Here is a 21,905-nt window from a genome sequence, read left to right as displayed (position 1 = left end):
ATCTATAATATAAGCAGCTATATAAATGCTGATGCAAAAGCTTGTGGTTGTGGATATAAGTAGCTGTTCTATGGTCCTGTTTAGGCCTGGGATTATATGTAACCCGATCCGGATCCGTTCGTGGTCTAATCGGGTCGGATCTCATCAAGATCATAAGAAGCGGGGTCGGATGCGGACACCCCGATACGGTCGATCCGTTTCCAGGCCTACCCACGTCCAACAAGACTTGAGCACCCTTCTCTCTCCCCTGGGGCCCGTCTTTTCTTCTTCAAAGGTGTGGAAGTGGGTTTCGTTGCGCGTCGCAATTAATCTGCCGTTCACTGCCCCCTTCTCTCTCGCGTCCTTCGAACGAGAAACCCTTCTCTTCCCTCCCGTCCCGATCTCCTCCTCCAGCCTCCGAAACCCTAAAATCCTCCGCGGATTGACCGCGCACCCAGGCCATCCGACCGGATCCTCGTCAAGTTGTGCGGCTCTGGAATGCTAATCGAAGACGATTGAGCGCGGAGATCGAAGGCTTAATGGACGATCCGAGCTCCGCTGTAAGAGCCTTCTTTGCTCGCCTTCCAGTGTCGGAATTTCAAGATTTTAGGATCTTCTTGGTGAATCCGTCGTTCTTAGCGAGTTTATTAGGAAAATTAGGGTTTGTTCGAACTACCTCCTCTGGCAATTCTTCGATTAGGTCTTCTTTGGGAGAACTCTGATAATCTTTTTTTCTTTAATTCATGTTATGTTATCACTATCTGAGGCGGTTAGTGAGTCGTTCAACATCTACTTTGCTCTAACTTTTGTCAAAGATTAGGAATTTTGTGGAGGTTGACTTGTTTCGAGGTATTGTAAGGACTAGAATAAACTATTTGGAGTTTGCGGAGCAGCTTAGGTCAATCATTTGCATGAGTAACTGTTATTTAAGAAAGGAAGTATGATGTTCTTTTTTGTTCTTTTTTATGACGGATGACTGTTTGTTGAGTTAATACTAGTTTATGTATCAATGTAATATATTCTTCTTTAAATTGATGTAACTGTTGAGTCTAAGTCGCAAACACTTGATGTTCATAACGATTTATCAGGGTTGCATGAAGCATTATGTTCCATGTCGAGCATGTGAGTCGATTATTTTTGTTAGCTTTGATGTTGTTACTATGATGGCAATTTTCTTCTTATTCCCTATGCCAGGACATATCGAATGACATTGTAATAGAAGTACCAGTAGATGAGCATGTGAGTCGATTATTTTTGTTAGATTTGATGTTGTTACTATGATGGCAATTTTCTTCTTCTTCCCTATGCCAGGACATATCGAATGACATTGTAATAGAAGTACCAGTAGATGATGGTGATGATGATGGTGGTACTGAGGTGACTGGAAAGCTACCTGAAGATGGAGAACCATTGAAGGTAATTATGATGTTGAGATCTTTGATCAAGACACTTTTTTGGCTGAACATGATAGACTTGAGTACTGTTCTTCTCCTTTGGCAGGGCATACCGAGTGACTGTGGTAAAGACTCATCTGAGAACAAAGAAGTAATCACTGCTGAGGATAACACTGATGATAATGAGAAAGAGGTGCAAATTGAGCTTGATGAGGATAGTAAAGCAGTCCAAGGGGATGATTTAACACCTAGGCTGGGGATGACCTTTAAAACTAGAGAGGAAGTTTGCAACTTCTATAAAGCATATGCTATGGCTGTTGGCTTTGGAGTAGCTGTGCAGAAGACATCATTTGCAACATCTGGACAGTGTAGGCGGGTAATTATTGCTTGCTCTAAGGTGGGCAAGGGCAAAACCGATGCTTGCTATAAAGCCAGACAGTCGGCAAAAACAGATTGTCAGGCTAAGATTGTGGCAAAAGCTGCAGGGGATGGGTTACTTCATCTGGTGGAAGTTAATAACGAACACAACCATCCAGTTAACCCGTCAACAGCACGGTTCCTGAACTGTTATAAGAAGATGGCTGGCTCAAGGAAACAGGAATCTGTCGGACAATCTAATGGACAGGGGAGTTCTCGACCTGATGAGATTGAATGTGAGGACTCTACTAAAATAGGACGATTGAAGCTTGCTAAAGGAGATGACGAGGCTGTTTATCAATTCTTTGCAAATATGCAGAATAAAGATCCAAACTTCTTTTATTTGGTTGATTTGAATGATCATGGTTGCTTGAGAAGTTTGTTCTGGGCTGATGGTAGGTGTAGGACAGCATATCAGTATTTTGGCGACGTGGTGTCCGTCGATACAACCTTATTGACTGAAAAATATGATTTGCCTCTCGTTTTATTTGTGGGTATGAACCATCACGGCCAGTTAGTGTTGTTGGGATGTAGTTTGATCTCTAATGAAACAGTCCAGACTTATACTTGGTTATTTAAGGCATTCCAAACATGTATGTTAGGGATCTGTCCAAATTCTATTGTTACTGACTATTCCAAGGCCATTCAAGGTGCTGTTCTGGATGTATTCTCAGGAGCTAGACATCGGTTGTGTTTGTCCAGTATCATGAAAAAAGTTCCAGGGAAACTGAAAGGACATCCTGATTTCAAAGCAATTAAAAGGGCACTGAAGAAAGCAGCATTTGATTCCTTGAAGGTTGATGAGTTTGAAAAATGTTGGATGAAAATGATTGTGGATCATGGGCTTGAAAACAATGACTGGCTTGCTTCATTATATGAGAACAGGCATATGTGGGTGCCAGCTTTTCTTAAGAACACGTTCTGGGCTGGAATGTCCATTTCCCAACGTGGTGAGACTATAAGTACCTATCTTAATGGGCATGTCTATCCAAAGACTTCTCTGAAGCAATTTTTCAGCAAATATGATATGATATTGCAAAGCAAATACAAAAAGGAAGCAGAAGCAGATTCAGAGTCTCACAAGACTCCGCTTCTGATTTCAAAATTTTACATGGAAGAACAGCTATCAAAACTTTACACTTTTAATATGTTCAAAAAGTTCCAGGAGGAGCTGAAAGCTACTATGTATTGTGATGTTTTGCTAATCCAGATGGATGGGACACTTATTAACTTCCAAGTCAAAGAGTGTTCATTTATTGAAGATGGTAAAGCAACAGAAAATAAGGATCATGAGGTTCTTTACAATACAGACAAACTTGAGATTCAATGTATTTGTGGTTCTTTTGAGTTCTGTGGCATCCTATGTAGGCATGCTTTGTCCATATTTAAGTTTCAGCAGATCTTTGAGATTCCATCTCATTACATTCTTGGTCGCTGGAAAAAAGATTACAAGCGATTGCATGCTGTTGACCGTTCCTTGAATGATATGCAAGTTGATAATGTTGTGGAGCGCTACGATTATCTAACTATGCGATGCCTTCATCTTGCTGAGTTGGGATTCATATCAGATGATAGGTACCAAGTCGCTTTAAAGTTACTAAAAGAGGTGGAGAAATCTCTTTTAGATGATGGTATATGCAGAGATAGGCAACCCAGGCTTCTCTCTTTTGGAATGAATTCAAATGAAAATGTTCAAAATCTTTTGTTAGCACAGCTCGGAACATCTGAGGGTAACAAGAATTCCAATTCTTTGCAAGTCAAACGCAGAGGTCGGCCACCGAAAAAGGCAAAAGAGCCTAATATGGAAATGTTAGCTCGGCCGAATAAGGAACAGGTACTTGATTATTATTAGGCATGTATATCAGACATTTCTTTATATGCACTTTGATGTTCATCCTAAATGGTTCTCTGATCAAAACTAGGATTTTCTGAGATCATCATTGGTCGGCAATGAAGGCAATATACTTCATTCTAATCCAACTCCTTCTCATCTTAATACACAGAGGATTGATCTAATGGTCTGTAGTATGTTCTGTATCTCATGGTTTTGCACTCCTAATCCTTGTGATTCCTATTCTTTTTCATATCTATATCACTTTGTTGTAACTTTTCGTAGGAAGATATCACCACAGATGACTTGTCATTTGGTAGTCACTTTGGCATGCATGTAAATCACCAGCATCACATTGGCAATCAGCCAAGGACGCAAACACATAATTTGTTGCAGGTTTGCTATATGGTTTCTTTTTAAATTTGTGTCATCATAAGTTTTGTTTTGACATAACCATGCAAATTAGAGTTCAAACTTCTGGTTTGGCTTTTGGTTTGTTTTCTTTATCATTAGTTGTACCATGCAATAGGATCAGATTTATCCTTTAATTACCAGATTCAGTAATTTATTCTCATGTTTGTGAATTGCAGGATCAGTATGACCATCAAACAATTGGGAATCCAAGGATGCAGTGGATTTATCAACAAATCTTACAAGTATATACTTCCCTCAAATTTTGAGCCTTTGTATTTAAATATAATTTATGAAACAACTATGAAGGGTTCATATAGGTGTTATCCCCTCATAGCTTCCATCCAAAATTAGTGATACTGGTGGACCACTTAGATGCAAGACTGTCATTGTTGATCCAACGAGGATGGTTTTGAAAAACCAATATTTAATTCATTTTATAATTCTTTTAGTGATATAAAAGAGAATGGTTATGTTTTAGAAACAACAACTGGAATTATTGATCTTGATCTTAAGGCATTAAAATAAATTGAGAATCTCTGCTGTGGATTGTTTGGCATTGGACAATGTTGTTCTTTTATCCAAGTGCTGCATTACTACAGTTAAAAATAAGTCTTTTGTGTGAGGATGAATCTAAAAGTAGTCTGGCCCAACCCTATTATGAAAGAAATGTAGTTGTTTTGGTCGTTAAAGAATATGTAATTAATAAATAATCAATGAGCATTTTTATTAAAGAAGACGTTGATTTTTCTAACAGCATTATTTTTTTAGAAATATGCAAGAGGCAACTAGAAATTATAATTAAAGAGCTTAAAATCCTTTTGTTGTTTCCATAATATTTTTTTGATGTTCAACACAGAAGACATACAATAACGAGTTTTAAAAAAAAAAGAAAAGCTGATGTGGAGCTTGGTCACTTGACATGAACCATGATGCCCCATAGCTATTGCTAACTATGGGTCACAAGTTGGGGTTCCAAAATGCTATTCAATCTAGAATCATCTTTCCATCTTAAATATCATTAGATGACCGAGTTTCTTAGAAAAGGCAAGAGCCTTCCGTAAGAAGTACCCATGAACAAAAAGTTCCGTACGAGTATATAAACTTAATGATGTATCAAACATGTACTCAACGGTGCCCACACATTATTGGTATTCAAACAGTTATTTGAGATGACTGTGACAAACATTAGGAATTATTCATGTCTCATAGATTGACCCAATCTTATACGATCATATGATCTTGATCTTACATTTCTTTAGTGATTTATTTAACTTGATAATTTTGCAGGATGATCAAATACCGAAAGCACCTTCCGGTCGAAGGACTGGGTAGAGATAGAGGAGTTACAGAAGAGCCTTGGGTATGCTCTCAGATTCTTTCTTTTTTATTAAGTTATTCATATCAAGGATGTGACTCTTGGTCTTTACTGGTTTTGGCAACTGGTGATACTGTGGTACCAGTATAGTGGGTGAAATACTGGCCTTTAACGTCTGGTCTCATTGGAAAACGAAAAAATTATATAGCTACTGGTACCAACGTATATACCAGTTGGTATATACTGGTCTGTATTGTACCAGTCCAACCAGTGTATGAATCTTGATTTGTACTATGATAGATTCTTGTAATATTCTTGTGCAAATTTTTCCGCCTTATATATGCTATGGTACAAACCACTCTTCTTGGCATTTAGATCAGTAGGGACAAAGAGAATACTGTTGTAAGAATGTGGATGAAGATCCAAAAGAAGTTTCATATTTGAGGTCAGATAGCAAAGTCTTGTCATATTGTTGCAGCTATTCTTGGGCTGATTGTCAATCAATTATTTGTAATTGCAGGTTGAAGGCTGACAGTCAGATTGAAATGGCGCGGCAATTGACAATAGTGATTACATAAAACCATCAAATCTCTGACATCGCTGGAATATATGGCTTCTTTCTCTGTTAGTGATTGCCATGGTTGACACATTGAAGTCCAGCTTGACGGATCTCATATTATCCCAGCACTTTATGGTCAGAAGAAGATGTAGTTGGAGGCTGATATCTAGAACTAGAATGGTGGATATCGTGAAGCTGTGCAAGCATTTCCACCTATGAACTTAGTTTATGCAACCTCCCCTTGTATTTTCCTAACTAGTTAGGAAACCATGATGCTATCTTCTTGTATAACGTTGTTTATGTGTTTTTTGTTAGAAATGGTTGTCACTAATGTACATATCAAGAATTTACAAGAGCATAGTCTGATGATGTTGATATCCATCACGAGGTAATGTGGGAACTTGTGGTCCATTGCTGGTACAAAAGCCATATAAGATTCAGAGTAAATTCTCATTGAGTTTTGTCTTAAAACTGAAGAGATAATATATATATATATATATATATATATATATATATATATATATATATATATCGTTTGGTATCCAATTGATGTTTGCATCACATTAGGCTGACTACTGGTGATACAGGCGGTGTTGTCTTATGTCTGGATGTTCATCAAATGTTTGATGCATGTATGTTCTTGCAAGTAGCTCTTACTCTCGCATTCTGTCAGCAAATGTGTTCTTGAGCATCACTCTGTGGATGAACAATTTAATTAGGAGGTATGAAATGGTCTTGCCAGAGAGAAAGAAGATGATTTAGTGGCAACAATTTCCAAAGTACTAGCAACCAGTCAATGTGGGCAGCCATTGCCATCCCTTTGCTCCCATGGCACCATTATTGGGTGTTCTTCGGATTGCTGCTGCTCCTAAGAATTCATCAGCCTCTCCATCATAATCTTGACCACGGTTGGAGCATCCACAGTTACAGCAACCCTGACTGTGGGCTTGTTCGACCATTCCGTGTTTTCTCCATACCTGCAACATTTTAAGCACATCAGTCATAGAAGAGCTGAAGAAGAAAAAGATGAAAGTAAACGAAACGTGGTTTTTCTCCTAGTCTTGAAGAAACTCATGTTTGCCAAAACCATGAATCTTAGAACTTACAACAGGAAGCAAAAGCATGAGTGAAGTTTTCTCTTGATTTCATTCGCCAAGTTGAAGAAATGGCATTTTGCTCAACCATGATACCCTTCTTCAGTAGCATATATGTGCAGAGATAACTTGAAGGTAATGTCACTAGCAGCCTTAAACATTATACTTAAGAAAGCATAGCATATACATAGTTTCCCGGATAGAAAGCATAGATATGCATAATTTTCTAGATAAAAGCCTTGCAGATACATAATTTTCTAATGGAAAGCATAGCATGTAATCAAGTGATCAGACATTAAACATCAGAACTTTTCGATGTTTTCACAATATGGATATAGATGGTTGATGATCTCATCCATCCCTTCATTGCAGAAAGTGCATGTCTGTTCAACTATGATACACTTCTTGAGTGGCATATACTTGCAATAGATAACTTAAGGTTGGTATAAACAACCTCATTTTCATGATAGGATAGCATACAAATAATTGTCTAGATAGAAAATCTTGTTACCTTTTCTTGGTATTATCAAATATCGTCATGCCTCTCGTTATACCACATGTTTGAACCCGAACCACCCCCTCAGTATAAGTCAGCAATGAAGGATCAACCGCAGCAAGAAGAGCTGTTGGGTCATGAAGGTAAACACCTGCATACATCCCACACAAAGATCATGTTATAGATACATGCCGCTTAACCATATTTCTCATCCTAAGGTTACAGACATCAGTGGTACAAAAATATGTATCGACAGATATCTGTCACTGGTCAGACCAATGGCAGATATTGGATCATATAGCTTCGTACCTATCATCATTTGTTCTTATTTTTTTATAGTGATATTGGGCAGTACAATTGGGTATATCGGTAGTATCTCTAGTCCAATAAGATGCCAAATCAAGTAGTGGAACAACATTTTAAACATTGCTCAAAACTACTCTTACTTTACTAACCATTTGTCGCATAGGCTTCACGGTGATACGAAAAATAGATTCCCAAAATCTTGCACAGATATTGAGCAAGCTTGCTTTCGGATTTTGCAAGCTTTTCACAATCAGCATCTGAAATGAATTACAAATACCTTAGCTGAGGAATGAGAAATTTGATAAAGCACTGAATATGACAGGGTCTTCATCTTGGTAGAAAGATCATTCTATTAACTAGGCGAGCTTGATCTTTGATAGAGCTTATATTATATGAGTGTAGCATTTCGAGCTACCAACAAGTTCCTCGAAATGTCAAAAACTTCACAGATATGGCATTAGTTACCTGTAAGAACAACTTGATGTGTAACATTTATTCCCACAGCCGAAATATCAGCCCCACAAGTGAAGACAATATCGGCAGCATCAGGATCACCAAATATCTGCTTAAGGATTTTCACAAAAAAATAAAGATGAAATAGATAAGATATAATTTGTGAGGGAAATCCTGAAAAAGGTGCTTAAATTACTTGATATTCATATTGTTCATTCTAAAGAACCAATAACAAGCATAGCTGAACATGCTAAACAAATAATAATTTACACAAACTTCAGGAAAAAAAAAAACTACTTTTTTGCTATCGACAATACATTGAGATGATTTGCACTCAGATATCCCGCTTGATATGTTTACGCAATAATCTCTCAATACAAGGTAAATAATTAGCTATGCCAAAACAGAATGAAATTTTGATTCAAAAACATGACATATCTTGCAATACTTCTTCCAATAACTTAGTAAAAGCAAGTATTAGAGAGTTAATGCTAGTCCAGCTTGAATTGATCAACTTTCAGTCCTCTCTGCTACCAATCTACCCAGAAACACTTGAGGCTTCATCTTTTCTGTTAAGACCACTGCATCAAGTTTTAGCTTTGACCACATTCAACATGATACTAAGGTAAATGACAGCAGATCAGCCTCGATTTCTAACTTTGTAATTGGATACATGGCCTCTTGAGATCCAAACAAATTTAAGTACCTTACAGGCCAACTTGTCTCATATGGAATAATTTCTAGTAGTTTGGACTTTGGTTGCAAGATGAGTATTAGTTTAATTTTGCATGACAACATAAACCTCAAAGGCAAACCAATAGAACTAGCAATATTGCCAGGATTGCAACAGCATACATTAGCCTCAGCTGCTGGATTAACATTGCCATTCACAAAAAAGGCACCTCCAAGGATAACAATTTGCCCTATCTTCTTTGGAAATTCAGGATCATTTTCAATGGCCTGTAACAAAACAGATGATAATTTTGCAGCATTAAATAAATACCAAGAACATAGGATAAATGATGATCCAGATCAGAAGAAGCTGACCAGAGCAATATTGGTAAGCGGACCTAGAGCTACCACTGTAACTTCTCCAGGGAACTGGCTAGCTTTTTCTATGAGAAATGTTGCAGCTGATTCATCAATGGCCTTCCCCTTTGGTGGTGGGAAGTTCTGGTTTCCCAGCCCATCCGAACCATGAACAAAATCTGCAATCCGGAGCTTTGTACCTTTCTTTGAAATGCAAGAAATGAATGAAATTATATAGTGAAAGTCAGGTCTTTTATTGTGACTCCAATGCAGGAAATGAATGACGTTATAAAGTAGAAGTCAGGTCTCTTATTATGACTCCACAGTAAAACTAACAGCATATGGATACGAGAAATATTAGCACACTAACAAGCATTAGATTGAAACTTTCATTCATAAGGCCAAATCGTTCTTTTTTTTTGTGGTAATTGATCAGGAGGAACAAAGACCCCTGCAGTTTGTGTGCGCAACTAAATAACAATCCAACTTCTGATGCCATCAGAAAACCAAGATGGGTAAGGAACTATATAGTAGGCGAAATCAACACAAACAAACTGACTACTTCACAATGATAATTTTCAAGAAACCTTAGAAGTTATGATCCAACTAGTTGAGTAAGGAACTGTAATTTTCAAGAAATCTCAACTACCCTGTTGAGATTTCTACAATTGCATTCATCTTTTGTGATATAATTCTTGCATACATCACTTAGCTTGTTCAACTAAATTTTAATTTAAATATAAAGAAACTAGTAAATGAAAGAAAAATAACAAAGAGACATGAATAGCAATCTCCAAAAATTGAACAACCATTTTGAAAGAAAATCTATTAAAAAATGGCCAACTTGCGGGAACCTTATTTGCTGCATACCGTGATTGTTACATGAGATCCCTCAGCAACTGGAATATCACTCCTCTCTGCAACTTCTAGCTAAACCAGTTGGCAAAATAAGAAAAAATATACACAGGTGAGCAACTAAAATTTAGATATGAAATATTTTCAAAAGCACAATAATTAATGCATAACTGGTCTGATACTTTAACATCAGGACAAATCGCCTGTTCTCCTTGCAGAAAGACAAAGTGCAAATTATAGTTGATGTACAGAACAAGCTTAGATAACAAATACAAGATTTTCTGTGACAACATATAAGATCATTGTAGATAAAATTTGTCTAGTCCTGTTCATTCTTTTATACAATGGATGGTCATTGTTTCAGTCATCAATTCAAGATCATCTCATATTTTGAATATAATGAAAATGACAAGAGATTCTAAGAAACTCCCATTTTACAAGACAATAGTATTGCTTTTGGGTTTTGAAGACAATGGGCGGGGGAGGGTGGGGGTGGTGGTGGGTGGGTTTTGGTGGGGAGGGGGAAGGAACTCACAATGACATACCTAAAACTGGCCTTTCTGAAAATACTATAGAGAAAAATATAACTTGGGAATGTAATAAGGTCCTAGGCATAGATCATTAACTCACCTTGCAGGTATCTAAACAATCATACAAAGTTTCACAGGGACAAAACATCAAGAGGAGCAGGTGGAGTACAGATGATTATTCTAACTCTTGGAACTGCAACATTCTTTAAACTGCAAAACACATGACAATATTGCTACAATTCTTCCAGTATAACATCTCTGTTAGTGTTTAGGCACAACTGCAACACCTATCTCTAATGCCGAATGAAATCTTGCAGGTAATCATCCATAACAGGATCATACAACTCCCAAATCTCATGGCAAGAAGGCTGGGTCATGGACCAATCGACATCCACAAGGAACTTCTCCCTAGATCTGATCAGTTTACCTGCGTTTAATTCTTAGGTTGCAGTATTTTGGTTCTTCCTAACACCATATCACTAGATCAGATCGAAAAAGACCTTTCTTCCTGAGCAAAAATTGTATTTTGATCGATAAAAATCCAAGCTTTGCTTGCAGTAAACGAAGTTTCAAGTCAATACCAAATGCAACGCGTTTCTCGTGGCGAGGGTCGTGTACACATTCCCGTATATCGTCGTCAGTCCGATCACCTCTATCTCCGGTGAATTGAGCGCCACAAATATCGCCATCGCATCATCTTATCCCGCAACACAAACATGCAGAACGCACAAATAACAGTCTAGCATCAGATTTCGATCCGATGAATCCAAATCCAATCCAAGAAAGTTGCAGATCAAATCAAAGAGAGCAGGATTTTGTTTGGATTCGAGAGTTGGGGCTTCGGAATACCGATTCCGGGGTCGGTGTCGATGATGATCTTCTTCCTCTCCATGGCGCAACCCCAGGGCGGCAGCTACAGACAATGATGGTGGTTCGTTGTCTTCGTCCTGCACAGTTCTCTTAATACTACCACCAACCACGTGATCGTCAACGGCGGTGCCGAAGAAGAAAGAGCTCGAGCCAATCACCGTTGCCCATCTCATGCCACCGTCATCGATCGTACCGTCTGATGTTGTCGGGTCGGCGTCATGTACGGTCCGGATCGTCGCCCATCTTATGGCATCGTCATCGCTCGCTCGTCACATGGCGGTCGATTTGGATCGAAGAAAGGTTGCCGAATCTCGAGGCCAACCACGTCGTCCCGTTTAAAACGATCCCGTCTTGCCAACGGATCTATTGAGAGGGATGGGGCGAGGAGCCATGAATGCACTTCCCAAGCTGGAGAAGAGGGCCTCCAAAGAGTCTTTGGCTAAGAAACGGGAGTCCAAGAAGAAGCCGAGCCCCAGAAATCCATTGAAGGAGCTCAACAACAGCTCCATTCCCCCTCTTGGCTCCGCTGAGCCACCCAAACGGGGATGTGTCAGATTCTTGCTCGCCGATTCATCTGCCAAAGAGTCGCTCGCCCGATCCCAATCAGTGCCAAGAACTCCCAGATCCGCGCCTCCGAATCATAAAAATGTGGCCTCCAATCCCAAGAACTCCACGAACGGTGCCAGGTACCGAATCTCCCAAAAGAACGCATCAAAATCCAATCTTGAACTCCCCAAGGAGCTCGAATCGAGGAAAGCCTCGAAATCCAGACCCCCGGATCTCTTCCCGCGATGGAACAAAAGGAAACCCAGCTCCAATGGCGAGAATCCTCATCCAAGATTAAATCTTGAACGGGGTTCTGAGGGAAAAGTTGGTTCTTGTTTGGCTTCCACGCCCGAGAGAACTCTTCTAGGTTCCGATTCGGCGAAGGAAGGAGAGCGGAAGCTGATAAGTACACCGACTTCGGCCACCACTCCTCCCGTTCAAGCATCCATTTCGCCGGAGTTCACCGTGGAGGCCTCTGCGGTGGCTGCCACGCCTGTATGTTTTGCCGCAGGCCATGTGATCGCCAGAGTGCACGACCGGCGGAAATGCAGGCCCAGAGGCATACTTACCATCGGCAGAGATGAACTGGAGATCGAAAAGATTCACGGTGGGTGTCCCTATCCGACTCTGGTTTCCGTGACGCCTCCTCCTCTCGCCCGGGCGTCCGTTCATTGGCTGTCTTCACCTTCGGAGATTGTCAGTTCGGGTCTCGGTAGAAGCTTCGATTCTAGCTCTAAAGTCCTTGCCGCACATTGTCCTGCTGAAGCTTCTGTGGAGTGGCTTCTTCCCCCTTGTGAGGATGGAGATAATATGCCCAAAGATGAGTTCTTGATGGGATATTGGAGATCTTCTCCGGATGATTCTAGCAGGAAGAAGTCGCCTGAGCTTAGGGGCTTGTTGGGCCTCGATTCTCCAGCTTTAGAAACAACACCATCATCAGGTATTGGCATTCAGCAAACTCCTCCTACTGGTGGTAGTGATAGTCCTTTCTCAATGATCCTAGAAAGGATTGCAAAGATATCCAAAAGCAAACTTGTGAGGCCTCAACAAGAGATGGGAGGATCCTGCCATGGTTCTGAGGACTCCTCTAATGAAGTCCATTTTATTTGCACACCATCATCTTTTTCGAGTTCAACGAAGCAGAAGAATTTGGCTGATTCTAAGATGGATGCAATGGCAGAGGCCCTCGAAACAATTAGCCTGTCACCAAGGTCACTAAACAATGATACAAGTTCTCAAGCACCATTGCCTGGGCTCAGTTTCCAGTTTGAATGCCTGGAAAACCCGTCAAGTTCTGTAGATTTAGATCGTTTTCAGAATCTCTCATGTGATAGGATCTCTACATTGAAGGATGATGCTTGTGCTAAAGAAGAGATTTTGCCAAGTTCTCAGGCAAGCATATCATGGAGAGAAGGAACGGTCAGTAGGATATTTGAGTTGGGGGAGTTGGATCACTGTCAGTGGCTTTCGGAAGATGAGGATAGCTTCATTCACCATGAAGAAGATAGAGTAAGATCCATTCCTGATCTTGAGCTTGACCCGAAAAATATCGGCTCCACTCTAAAGAAACAGAATGAACATATTGCACCATCCGGTTTTGGATCTGTCGAGTTTGTGTTTGAAGCTGAAAAGAGTGAAGCAAAAGTTCTTCATCCACAAGGACCCACCTCATGTGCAGAATCCATTAGCATAGAGGGGCTTGTGGTGGACTCATCTGGTGATTCTGACTGGGCATTTTTCTACAAAAAACCACTTATTTGAAGTATGAGATGCTTTGCTTTTCTCAGTTGGTTATCTGAGCCTCTTGTATTGTTAGAATATTAGATTAAACTTTTTCACGTCCTCCAGTTTCTTGAACTTTGACCTGCCATTAACTATGAGATGAGCTTCCATGTCCTTCAATCCATGTATACTACATTCTTAGTTTTAGTAGTTTGAACTACCTACATGACTTGCTTGAACAGGTACTGATAGCTTAAGAAAAGGGCATAAATCCTACAAGATTCATGTAGCTTGTTATCTATGGAACTCTAGACCAGTATAATTGCATTGGAAGGGTTGCAGTAAGCCAAATCATTATAATGTGACAAGAAAATTTGTTGTCTTTGAGTCATCCTATGCAAGTTTGATTTACCATTAGGTGATATTCCAAAGCCTCATTTCTTGATTTACTTTGGTGTTCATGCAAATTTACCCTCAAGATTTTGGTCGATGTTACGACACAAGTGTTGGCAAGGAAACAACAGTGTAATGATTCTCATCAGGCAACCTAACTTCAATGCTTGCAGAAACTTGTTTTAATTCTGCTTCTGTGAATTTAGATCCTGTATGAAAGTTATTGAAGTGAAACAATTGGGAGTTTGATTATTGATCCGCAAACTATAGTTGGATGAAATGGTTATCTGACAATTGCCACTCCATAATCCTTAAAAAGGATATCATCATTATGTAGCCTTTGTAGGCAAAATATGTAGACTAAACAGAATCTTATAGCTGCTTATTCAATCTCACTTTTGCATAATCAAGAAACAAATGCTTTGGCTAGTAAGGAACTGAATGCTGGAAATTTGCAGCACCTACATTTTTTACTGTGATAAAGTCATGAAAAGCTCTATTTTTGGTCGATTATGTAACGCTCATGAGAATTCCCATCTTATATGGAACATGTTGAGAGCTTGTGTTTCTACAAGTACACTCGGCATCCCTGCTTTACGATTCTCACATCAACCATGATTTCCTTTGTATCATTGTAGTGTGGTTTTCTGGGATTACAAAGGTGGTTCCCTTTAAAGTGCCAAGACATCCTGAGATGAAAAGGCATGCATAGACAATCACTCTTTGGTTGTCTGATTAGTGGAAGGTCATCATCATCCAAAATGTCCCAAAGGTCCAAGCTAGATTGACTAGAGTATACAAGAAAGACAACAGAAAAGGTATCATGTGGTGTGATCTAAGCTCCAAAAACACAAAAGAGCCTTGTGATTCCTAGTTATCATCAAATATCATTAGTGTGATACTAAGAACAACACTAGTGATAAAAAGAGCTTCAACAATCAATATGTTGAGTTTGTGTTGTTACACTATAATCTCACAAGACAGGATGTGAAGCTATGTATGTATTCTTTTCTCATGCTACAAATAGAACAGATGCAGGTGAACATGCAATTGGAAATAGGGTTGCACTGCAATTGCATTTTTTTTGTCCTTGGTATTTTACTCTAGGCACCATCAATATCCATCATATTCAGCAATGATCCTTGTATAATCATGAGGTGTTACTAACAGATGCCCAGAAACACAATCAAATTGCATACCTCTGAGCTAGTTATCACCTGCATGAGAAAAAAGTGTCATCATTCAGGACAATAAAAGAAGATAGTTGGACTCCCTGAGTAAAAGAAAGATCAATTAAAGAGATGGATTGACATGTAAAACATGATTCTGAAAACAAAAAAGAAAAATGATTCTTAGTAAGCCTACTATTATCTAACAGAGCAATTTGCCATAAGCTCCTGATACCAGTGATGGACTGAGAATATGCACACAGTAGGGAAAAGATCAAGGATGTGCATGTCTTGTGAACTTGTTTGCTGATGGTCATCTAATCATGGCCTCACTCAACAAGACAGGGAGGAATTTGGAAATGATTAGATGACCATCAACAAAACAGATTCAAAGCTGCAATTTCTCTACAGGAGCCTAGAAAACAGATGAGGCACTGAAGGAGCCTAGAGAACTTGTCAAACAAGGCTTATATGATGCATTGAATGGATGAGGGGTATATTCCTGGAAAGATACAACAAGAAGGCATATTCCTAGAGAATAAACCTCTTGCATGATTGAAGAAGGATGGGCAAGAAGAGTCACTCCAGATCATACTCCTTGATGCAGGAAAAGATGCAATATCCACCTCCATGCATATGCTAACAAGTTACTGTGGATGGATTACTTGCAGTAGATTTGGAGAAGGAAGCCTGTGAAAGGGTTGACAAAATTTGGTTGTTAGGGTATCTTCAAAGTAATTCTTTGATGAATAGATATATCATGATCCGATTGGATGGGATAACTCATATGTTAATTTATTGAGTCTAAACCACTGATTAAAATCTTTAAGATAAATTAATATCAATAGGTTTATCTAGTTTATAAATCCATTTGGATTTAAATTAAAGCATTATAATATATTTACTTAATGCTTGATACTCTAATCAAGGATTGATATATTCATGTGTGTTTGAATATTATATGTAGGGTTCAAATTATCTCCATCAATTATATATATATATATATATATGTGTGTGTGTGTGTGTGTGTGAGTCACGTGCTGGCGTGTGTGTGTAAATTTGTCACGTGCTGGCGAGCTATTTTAAACGAAATAATGTACAAAAGTAGTCGATTTCAGTGATAGTGTTGCGGTGGAGAGACGAGAGGATGGCTTCGTTCGCCGCAACCGAGCTCGGCCGTCTCTTCCCATCGCTATTGGCGACGCCAAGAAACCCTCGACCGGTTCCGTCTCCCCTCGGGCGCTCTCCCGAAACCCTCGTCTCCTTCTCCTCTTCGATTCGAGGTACTCGTCTTGGCCCCTGCATCTCCGCTCTCCGTTCTTGGACGGCCCCCCCTTTCCCCCTTTCTGATCTCCTCGTGGTGGGTTCCTCCCAGCTGCTCCAGCCGCACTGGAACTCTGCGCGAGGAATGGGCGTGCGCCCGTTGTCGCGGAGGGCACGAAGCATCTAATCGGGTCGTTGACGAAGACCGAGGGGCTGAAGTTCGCGGTGGTGAGTGCGTTCGTTCTGTTTCTTTGCTGGACTTTGTAAACTTCCTGGCGGTAGCTTCACGGCTTCATTTTATGGTTATTGGTTGGGAACTGATCGGTTGTTTTCTGAATTCCAATCCGTTAGAGGGGTGAAATTTGGTCATGTTTCGCGGCGAACAGTTGTTTGATGCTTTGTCGCATAGGAAACGTTTGACACTTACGGATAAAAAGATGATACTTTGGGGTCTTTTCCTCTTTGAAAACCAAAAAGATGTCTGTTTACCTATAATGCGTGATCATTCCGAGGTGTGGTTAGGATCAACTACAGAGATATTACCACACTTAAGTGATTGCGTTGAGATTGTAATTTTGGTTTTTAGTTCTGTTAGAGTAAGCGTGCGAAGCTATTGTAAACAAAAGCTTGATGCCTAAGGTATAAGCTTGTGCACCGTAATGCCTGTTTTCAACAAAGTTGGTGGATTTTTGGTGTTTCAGGAATTAGTATCCAGTTACTAAGGTATGCAAGAGAATCTTGAGATAAGTAACTCCATAAATTAAGGGTTTGTTTCTATCTCCCTTTGGTCCGTATACTGCTTAGAGGATATGACTGCAGCAGTTTTCCAAGTTTGGATGATAGTGAAGCATTTGGTTTTATTATCATAAAATTGCAACAGCCAACAGATAAGATAGGTTCCATTGCCTTCCTGAAAGCCTTTTAGATGAACTTATTAGTGAAATATTCTGTTTTCTTTGTCCCCAAAGAAATGAAATTTAGATGGTTTAACTGACAAGCGTTCCCTATGGATGATCTGGCCGAGAAGTTTGATCTGGTAACTTTTGTTTTTTTCATCTATAGGAACTTATAGAATTTGATCTAGTAGCTGGAACATTATCGATCTGGATCTCTTTTTTTTTCTGGAAGTTACCATAGTGGAAAGTTCTGGGAGATGATTATAAACTGTAGCTGGTAGGCACCACTTTCTCATGTTTTGTGGTGATTGGCTTGACTTCAGAAAGAAAGCCAGTAACCTGGTTGTTTCCTCCTCATATTTACAGTCCAGTGTTCCTTCAACAGGATAATGGGTTTATCTGTAAACAGAATTGCAATCCTGATGAAAATGAACCATGACAAAGCCTAGTCAATTCCCATGTTCTTAGAAAAAACCTACTGTTACACCTTGCATATACAACTGTCAGATTAAGGGTGATCACAGCATAATTGAATGATTTGTTTGTACAGTTTCACCTTTTCCAATTAGCATACTACTTAATTCTTTTGCCTTTTTAACAATGCAGGTTGTAGCACGCTTTAATGAAATTATCACTAACTTGCTATTGGAGGGAGCTCTGGAGACTTTTCAGCGTTATTCAGTTGATGATGATGATATTACAGTATGTAGTTTTCATGAAGCTTTTAATAATTTCAAATTTCTTCAAAATATCATCTTGTTTACTGACTATATTTAGGGATGTAAATTGTAGACTTTTATTTAATGCTTTCTGAGATATTGCGTATCATCAGTTGGTTAAATGTGTGCGCTTGTTTTGTTATGCTTCTGCAAGGCTTGAGGTTTGTTTCGCGGGTAACTGCTATTTTAAACTTGTTCCAACTGGAAATATATAAGATTAAGTACAGTTTTGCTCTTGGCTGCTGAACAAGCTGATTTCAACTCAGATTCTTAAGGCTTAGACTATCAGAGTATCAGTAATCTCTACTTCATCTCAATATTTAGCTTGCTTAAAGCTCATCTCTTATTGTTCTTTAGACCCAAGAATCATCGTCAACAAAACTTTAGCTCGCTCACGTTCTGTGCATGTATGGCAACATAACCTTGAATGTGGGAATCATGGTACATAATTAATACAACAATGCAACTTTAAGGGCTTCCATATTGCGTCCGGTTAATTTACAGAATTTATTCATAGGAGTTTTCTTTATCATATTATATCTTTTCCTTCGTTCATCAGCTTCCAATTTAACAATAATTGTTAGTATTTTGCTTTGCTCCACTGGAGATCTTACTGCCTGCTTTTGCAAGATGAATTTCTGTTGATGTTCATGTTTTTGCTGACAAGGAACAATATCATCTTTCGTCTAGGTTGTTAAAGTTCCTGGCAGCTTTGAAGTTCCAGTTGTTGCACAACGTCTTGGAAAATCAGGAAAATTTGATGCAATTTTGTGCATTGGAGCTGTGGTAATGCCCATCGACATCTGTCTTAGCTACTTGAATGTCATCTCAACTTACCATTATCATATTTTTGTATCTGCCTATAATGAAGACATCAGGAACCATTAATTGCAATGTTACAGGATCGTAGAATCCGTGATCTAGATCTTAAGATTTAGATCGATGGTAGAATCATAATTTTGATGATTGCTATGGATGATATAATTCTTACTCAACGAGATCCATCAAGATCACATTGGTTTATAATTAACTATATCGTGACATGCACTACATGTTTTCAATTTTTGTACACCATGGTATTATTACCAATTATTCTAGCAGACAGTAAAGCAATCTTCTTCGCATTGTATTTCCTAAGAGCAAACAAGTTGAAGTTAGAGTTGAGGCTTAGTTTCTTGTGACTTAAAATTTGAAGTATTTCTTAAAAAATATTCCAAACTTGAATTCTGGGCTTCTTGTTGCATATAGCCTTATTGAATCAAGTAAGCTTGATATATATTCATTAGATGATGATGAATACAAGTTATTTTTCTTAAAAGTGTTCCTTTTTTTTTTTCCGGGTATTCACTTGTCAGTTTTCTTTTTTTATTCTTTCGGTGTTTCTGTTTTTTTATATTTTCCAATACTTTGAGCCCTTTTTGGAAAATTGATAAGAATACTTCAGTCAGTGATTCCTGGCATCATTTTTTAAAATATGATGGGAAAACTATGATAATCTGTTGAACAACTATAAATTTTGGATTTTACTCATCTCTCAGCTGTTTACTTGAAATGATCATCAACTGAACTTTGTTTCTTCAGACAAGTATTTATTTGTAAAGATTCCTAAAAACTTTCAGTTCTTTACTCGATGTAAACTCAAAGAGCCTTCTTACAGTCTTGGATGATGGATGGTTAATGTGAGAAATATCCTGCCTATAAGATTATTGTACTTGAACTGGCTTCCCATAATGTATAAATATCCATAAATGACTCTTGGCGTATCTTAATACCCATTCTTACTCTTTTATGAAACCCTTAAGGTTAGGCCTAATCAATTATTACCTGCAACTGTCCTGATTAAACAACACAGGTTAGGGATTAAATAAGATCCATATCTGTGATGAATCAATGACACATGTGAATTACCTATATATATGTTGATTCAGAAAAAAAAAATGCAAAATTTAAAGTAGAGCGGATTATAGGATGGAAGTAGAAGGTGAAAAGAAAGGAAATAAAGAGATGCAAAAGAAGAAAAGAAGTATTACAGAGCTTGGCGGCTAAAATGCTTTTCTCAGTGAACCATTGATTTACAAGTGTTAAAATTGTTCCATTGTCTTCAATCAAAGGGGTATTGATTAAGGAAAGAAATCAAGGTGTGGGACGGTGAAAAAAAAAAAGACAGATTGCATAGGGACAACAAAAAGTTTGAGTTGTATGTATATATCCTTTTTCCTGTGTTGGTCTAAACTGGAATACGAGATGAATATAAGCAACTTGTGTAATTATGCTAATTAAATAATTTATGACATGACATCATCTAACAATCTCTGTTATTAAAGACCCAATGATTATTCACAATTCCTTGGTTTTGCATATTCAAGCTCTATAGTAGTGTAGTGCTGCAAAGTGTACCTTTCCTTTGAAAAGATTTTCTTGTTAACTTTTAGCAAATGTTTCGATTTGATGCGTTTACCAGTCTTGGCTCCTTGTTTGCTGTTTTGTAGATTAGAGGTGATACTAGTCATTATGATGCAGTTGCAAATTCGGCAGCATCTGGGGTACTTAATGCTGGATTATCTTCAGGTTGGTCAATGCCCTCAAATTCTGTGTGTTACAAAGGAGTATGTTGCTTCGCTATTACTTTGCTTCCTGTACCAGCATATCCCTTTCACTTTTTGTGGTTGAACAAGGAGTAACATATCCAAATTGATATAAATGCATGTGAAAACTAATATGTTATTTCCTTTTAATATTATTGCAGGAGTTCCATGCATATTTGGTGTTCTGACCTGTGATGACATGGATCAGGTAATCAAAATGTTATTCTTGACAAACTGATTCAGGATGTTGTGATCCACTTCCAGTGACAACCAGAACTCAGGACTTCTAAATATCAACTTTCATAATAATGATGTATTTGTCTGAATATTGGAACGGTAAAAGATTTGCCAACCTATCCTGCAATAGGACCAACATACCTTTCTACTTAAGGTTTTGAACTCAGTTAATGCTCAACCTACTATTAGCTTTTTCAACCATCCTGTCCTCCTTAGGCTTTGGGTTTGAACTTGGAAGCATTCACTGAGTACTTAGTCAATAAAGTTGACTGATGTTTTCTAGTGACATTATACAATGACATAACATCTTTGTGAACATGTTAGAGGGAAAGATCATAGTGCATAAATTAGTCATTTGACGGTCAAGAACTTCTTTGAACATCATAAGTTTCTTCCGAAATATGGAGAAATAAGTTTTTTCTTTTTTGTAGTGTGATTCTTGCCAAATTGTGTTGAAATTGTATAGAACAGCTTGCTGTCATAGTATTTCCATCCTTATTTGCATAAGCCTTGAGACCCTCCCTGTCAATTTCGTACAGGCCTTAAATCGAGCTGGTGGTAAATCTGGAAACAAGGGTGCAGAGGCTGCTTTGACCGCCGTAAGTCCTTATTTTTGCCCCCTTATTTTAGCCTTTTTAGGTTATGGAAATCCATTTGTCTATGATCATTTTTAATCTGACATTTAACCTTTTTTTTTTTTTTTTCTTTCTCATCCTTCCATGTAGATCGAGATGGCTTCGCTGTTTAAACACCATCTTTTGAAGTGACCACCAGTACTGCATTCATCCTCTATTAGAGCCACCTTTTTTTTACCGCTTCCTTGAGTTTGTCTT

At 38.6% G+C, this 21,905-nt stretch overlaps 4 protein-coding genes and 1 long non-coding RNA gene across 9 annotated transcripts; 3 read left to right on the top strand and 2 right to left on the bottom strand.

Annotated features, from left to right (window-relative positions):
- Positions 1-208: 208 nt before the first annotated feature.
- On the top strand, positions 209-6,290 carry LOC135586237 (protein FAR1-RELATED SEQUENCE 6-like). Of its 4 annotated transcripts, XR_010511008.1 has the most exons (10): positions 235-539; positions 1,174-1,218; positions 1,291-1,395; positions 1,480-3,624; positions 3,713-3,808; positions 3,907-4,017; positions 4,212-4,277; positions 5,323-5,395; positions 5,726-5,795; positions 5,871-6,290. XR_010511008.1 is itself a non-coding variant. In XM_065178506.1 (9 exons), exons 1-8 carry the CDS (start codon positions 519-521, stop codon positions 5,365-5,367), a joined length of 2,634 nt encoding a protein of 877 aa, XP_065034578.1. In that variant the 5' UTR covers positions 239-518; the 3' UTR covers positions 5,368-5,395; positions 5,871-6,290. The 4 variants fall into 4 exon arrangements, 3 of the variants coding, with proteins under 3 accessions (XP_065034580.1, XP_065034578.1, XP_065034579.1); XM_065178506.1 differs by lacking the exon at positions 5,726-5,795 and having other exon boundaries at positions 239-539; XM_065178507.1 differs by lacking the exons at positions 1,174-1,218; positions 5,726-5,795 and having other exon boundaries at positions 245-539.
- Positions 6,291-6,324: 34 nt separating this feature from the next.
- On the bottom strand, positions 6,325-11,703 carry LOC135668521 (probable uridine nucleosidase 2). 2 transcript variants are annotated; one of them, XR_010511009.1, is made up of 10 exons: positions 11,522-11,703; positions 11,254-11,369; positions 10,158-10,217; positions 9,306-9,491; positions 9,114-9,218; positions 8,271-8,367; positions 7,955-8,062; positions 7,515-7,650; positions 6,700-6,886; positions 6,325-6,605 (listed from the first exon to the last, which is right to left on the bottom strand). XR_010511009.1 is itself a non-coding variant. In XM_065178511.1 (9 exons), the coding sequence occupies exons 1-9, from the start codon at positions 11,562-11,564 to the stop codon at positions 6,778-6,780; spliced, it is 960 nt and encodes a 319-aa protein (XP_065034583.1). In that variant the 5' UTR covers positions 11,565-11,703; the 3' UTR covers positions 6,325-6,777. The 2 variants fall into 2 exon arrangements, 1 of the variants encoding a protein (XP_065034583.1); XM_065178511.1 differs by having other exon boundaries at positions 6,325-6,886.
- A 214-nt stretch (positions 11,704-11,917) lies between these two features.
- Positions 11,918-14,034, top strand: LOC135668520 (uncharacterized). The gene has a single exon (XM_065178509.1). It carries the CDS (start codon positions 11,918-11,920, stop codon positions 13,847-13,849), a length of 1,932 nt encoding a protein of 643 aa, XP_065034581.1. The 3' UTR covers positions 13,850-14,034.
- A 1,065-nt stretch (positions 14,035-15,099) lies between these two features.
- Positions 15,100-15,801, bottom strand: LOC135668517 (uncharacterized). Its single transcript, XR_010511007.1, has 2 exons — positions 15,569-15,801; positions 15,100-15,420 (listed from the first exon to the last, which is right to left on the bottom strand). It is a non-coding gene; the product is annotated as an uncharacterized LOC135668517 (long non-coding RNA).
- A 676-nt stretch (positions 15,802-16,477) lies between these two features.
- LOC135668523 (6,7-dimethyl-8-ribityllumazine synthase, chloroplastic-like) lies at positions 16,478-21,905 on the top strand. Its single transcript, XM_065178513.1, has 8 exons — positions 16,478-16,655; positions 16,748-16,863; positions 18,138-18,233; positions 18,941-19,036; positions 20,740-20,818; positions 20,997-21,043; positions 21,612-21,671; positions 21,798-21,905. The coding sequence occupies exons 1-8, from the start codon at positions 16,520-16,522 to the stop codon at positions 21,837-21,839; spliced, it is 672 nt and encodes a 223-aa protein (XP_065034585.1). The 5' UTR covers positions 16,478-16,519; the 3' UTR covers positions 21,840-21,905.

This window comes from Musa acuminata, unplaced genomic scaffold (genome assembly GCF_036884655.1).
Source record: "Musa acuminata AAA Group cultivar baxijiao unplaced genomic scaffold, Cavendish_Baxijiao_AAA HiC_scaffold_1129, whole genome shotgun sequence".
Taxonomy (NCBI): domain Eukaryota; kingdom Viridiplantae; phylum Streptophyta; class Magnoliopsida; order Zingiberales; family Musaceae; genus Musa; species Musa acuminata.
This window is presented reverse-complemented; position numbering and strand designations above follow the sequence as displayed.

What these genes read in the sequence shown, in the direction of transcription:
- LOC135586237 (XM_065178506.1), top strand. Translation starts at nt 519, where the DNA reads ATGGACGATCCGAGCTCCGCT. An exon ending in AAGTACCAGTAGATGAGCAT is followed by an intron (nt 1,219 to 1,290) that starts GTGAGTCGATTA and finishes TCCCTATGCCAG; the next exon opens with GACATATCGAATGACATTGT. An exon ending in AAACACATAATTTGTTGCAG is followed by an intron (nt 4,018 to 4,211) that starts GTTTGCTATATG and finishes TGTGAATTGCAG; the next exon opens with GATCAGTATGACCATCAAAC.
- LOC135668521 (XM_065178511.1), bottom strand. Translation starts at nt 11,564, where the DNA reads ATGGAGAGGAAGAAGATCATCATCGACACCGACCCCGGAATCG. An exon ending in CGACACCGACCCCGGAATCG is followed by an intron (nt 11,370 to 11,521) that starts GTATTCCGAAGC and finishes TTGCGGGATAAG; the next exon opens with ATGATGCGATGGCGATATTT. An exon ending in ATCCAGCAGCTGAGGCTAAT is followed by an intron (nt 8,368 to 9,113) that starts GTATGCTGTTGC and finishes ATCCTTAAGCAG; the next exon opens with ATATTTGGTGATCCTGATGC.
- LOC135668520 (XM_065178509.1), top strand. Translation starts at nt 11,918, where the DNA reads ATGGGGCGAGGAGCCATGAATGCACTTCCCAAGCTGGAGAAGAGGGCC.
- LOC135668523 (XM_065178513.1), top strand. Translation starts at nt 16,520, where the DNA reads ATGGCTTCGTTCGCCGCAACCGAGCTCGGCCGTCTCTTCCCATCGCTA. An exon ending in AGGGGCTGAAGTTCGCGGTG is followed by an intron (nt 16,864 to 18,137) that starts GTGAGTGCGTTC and finishes TTAACAATGCAG; the next exon opens with GTTGTAGCACGCTTTAATGA. An exon ending in TAATGCTGGATTATCTTCAG is followed by an intron (nt 20,819 to 20,996) that starts GTTGGTCAATGC and finishes ATATTATTGCAG; the next exon opens with GAGTTCCATGCATATTTGGT.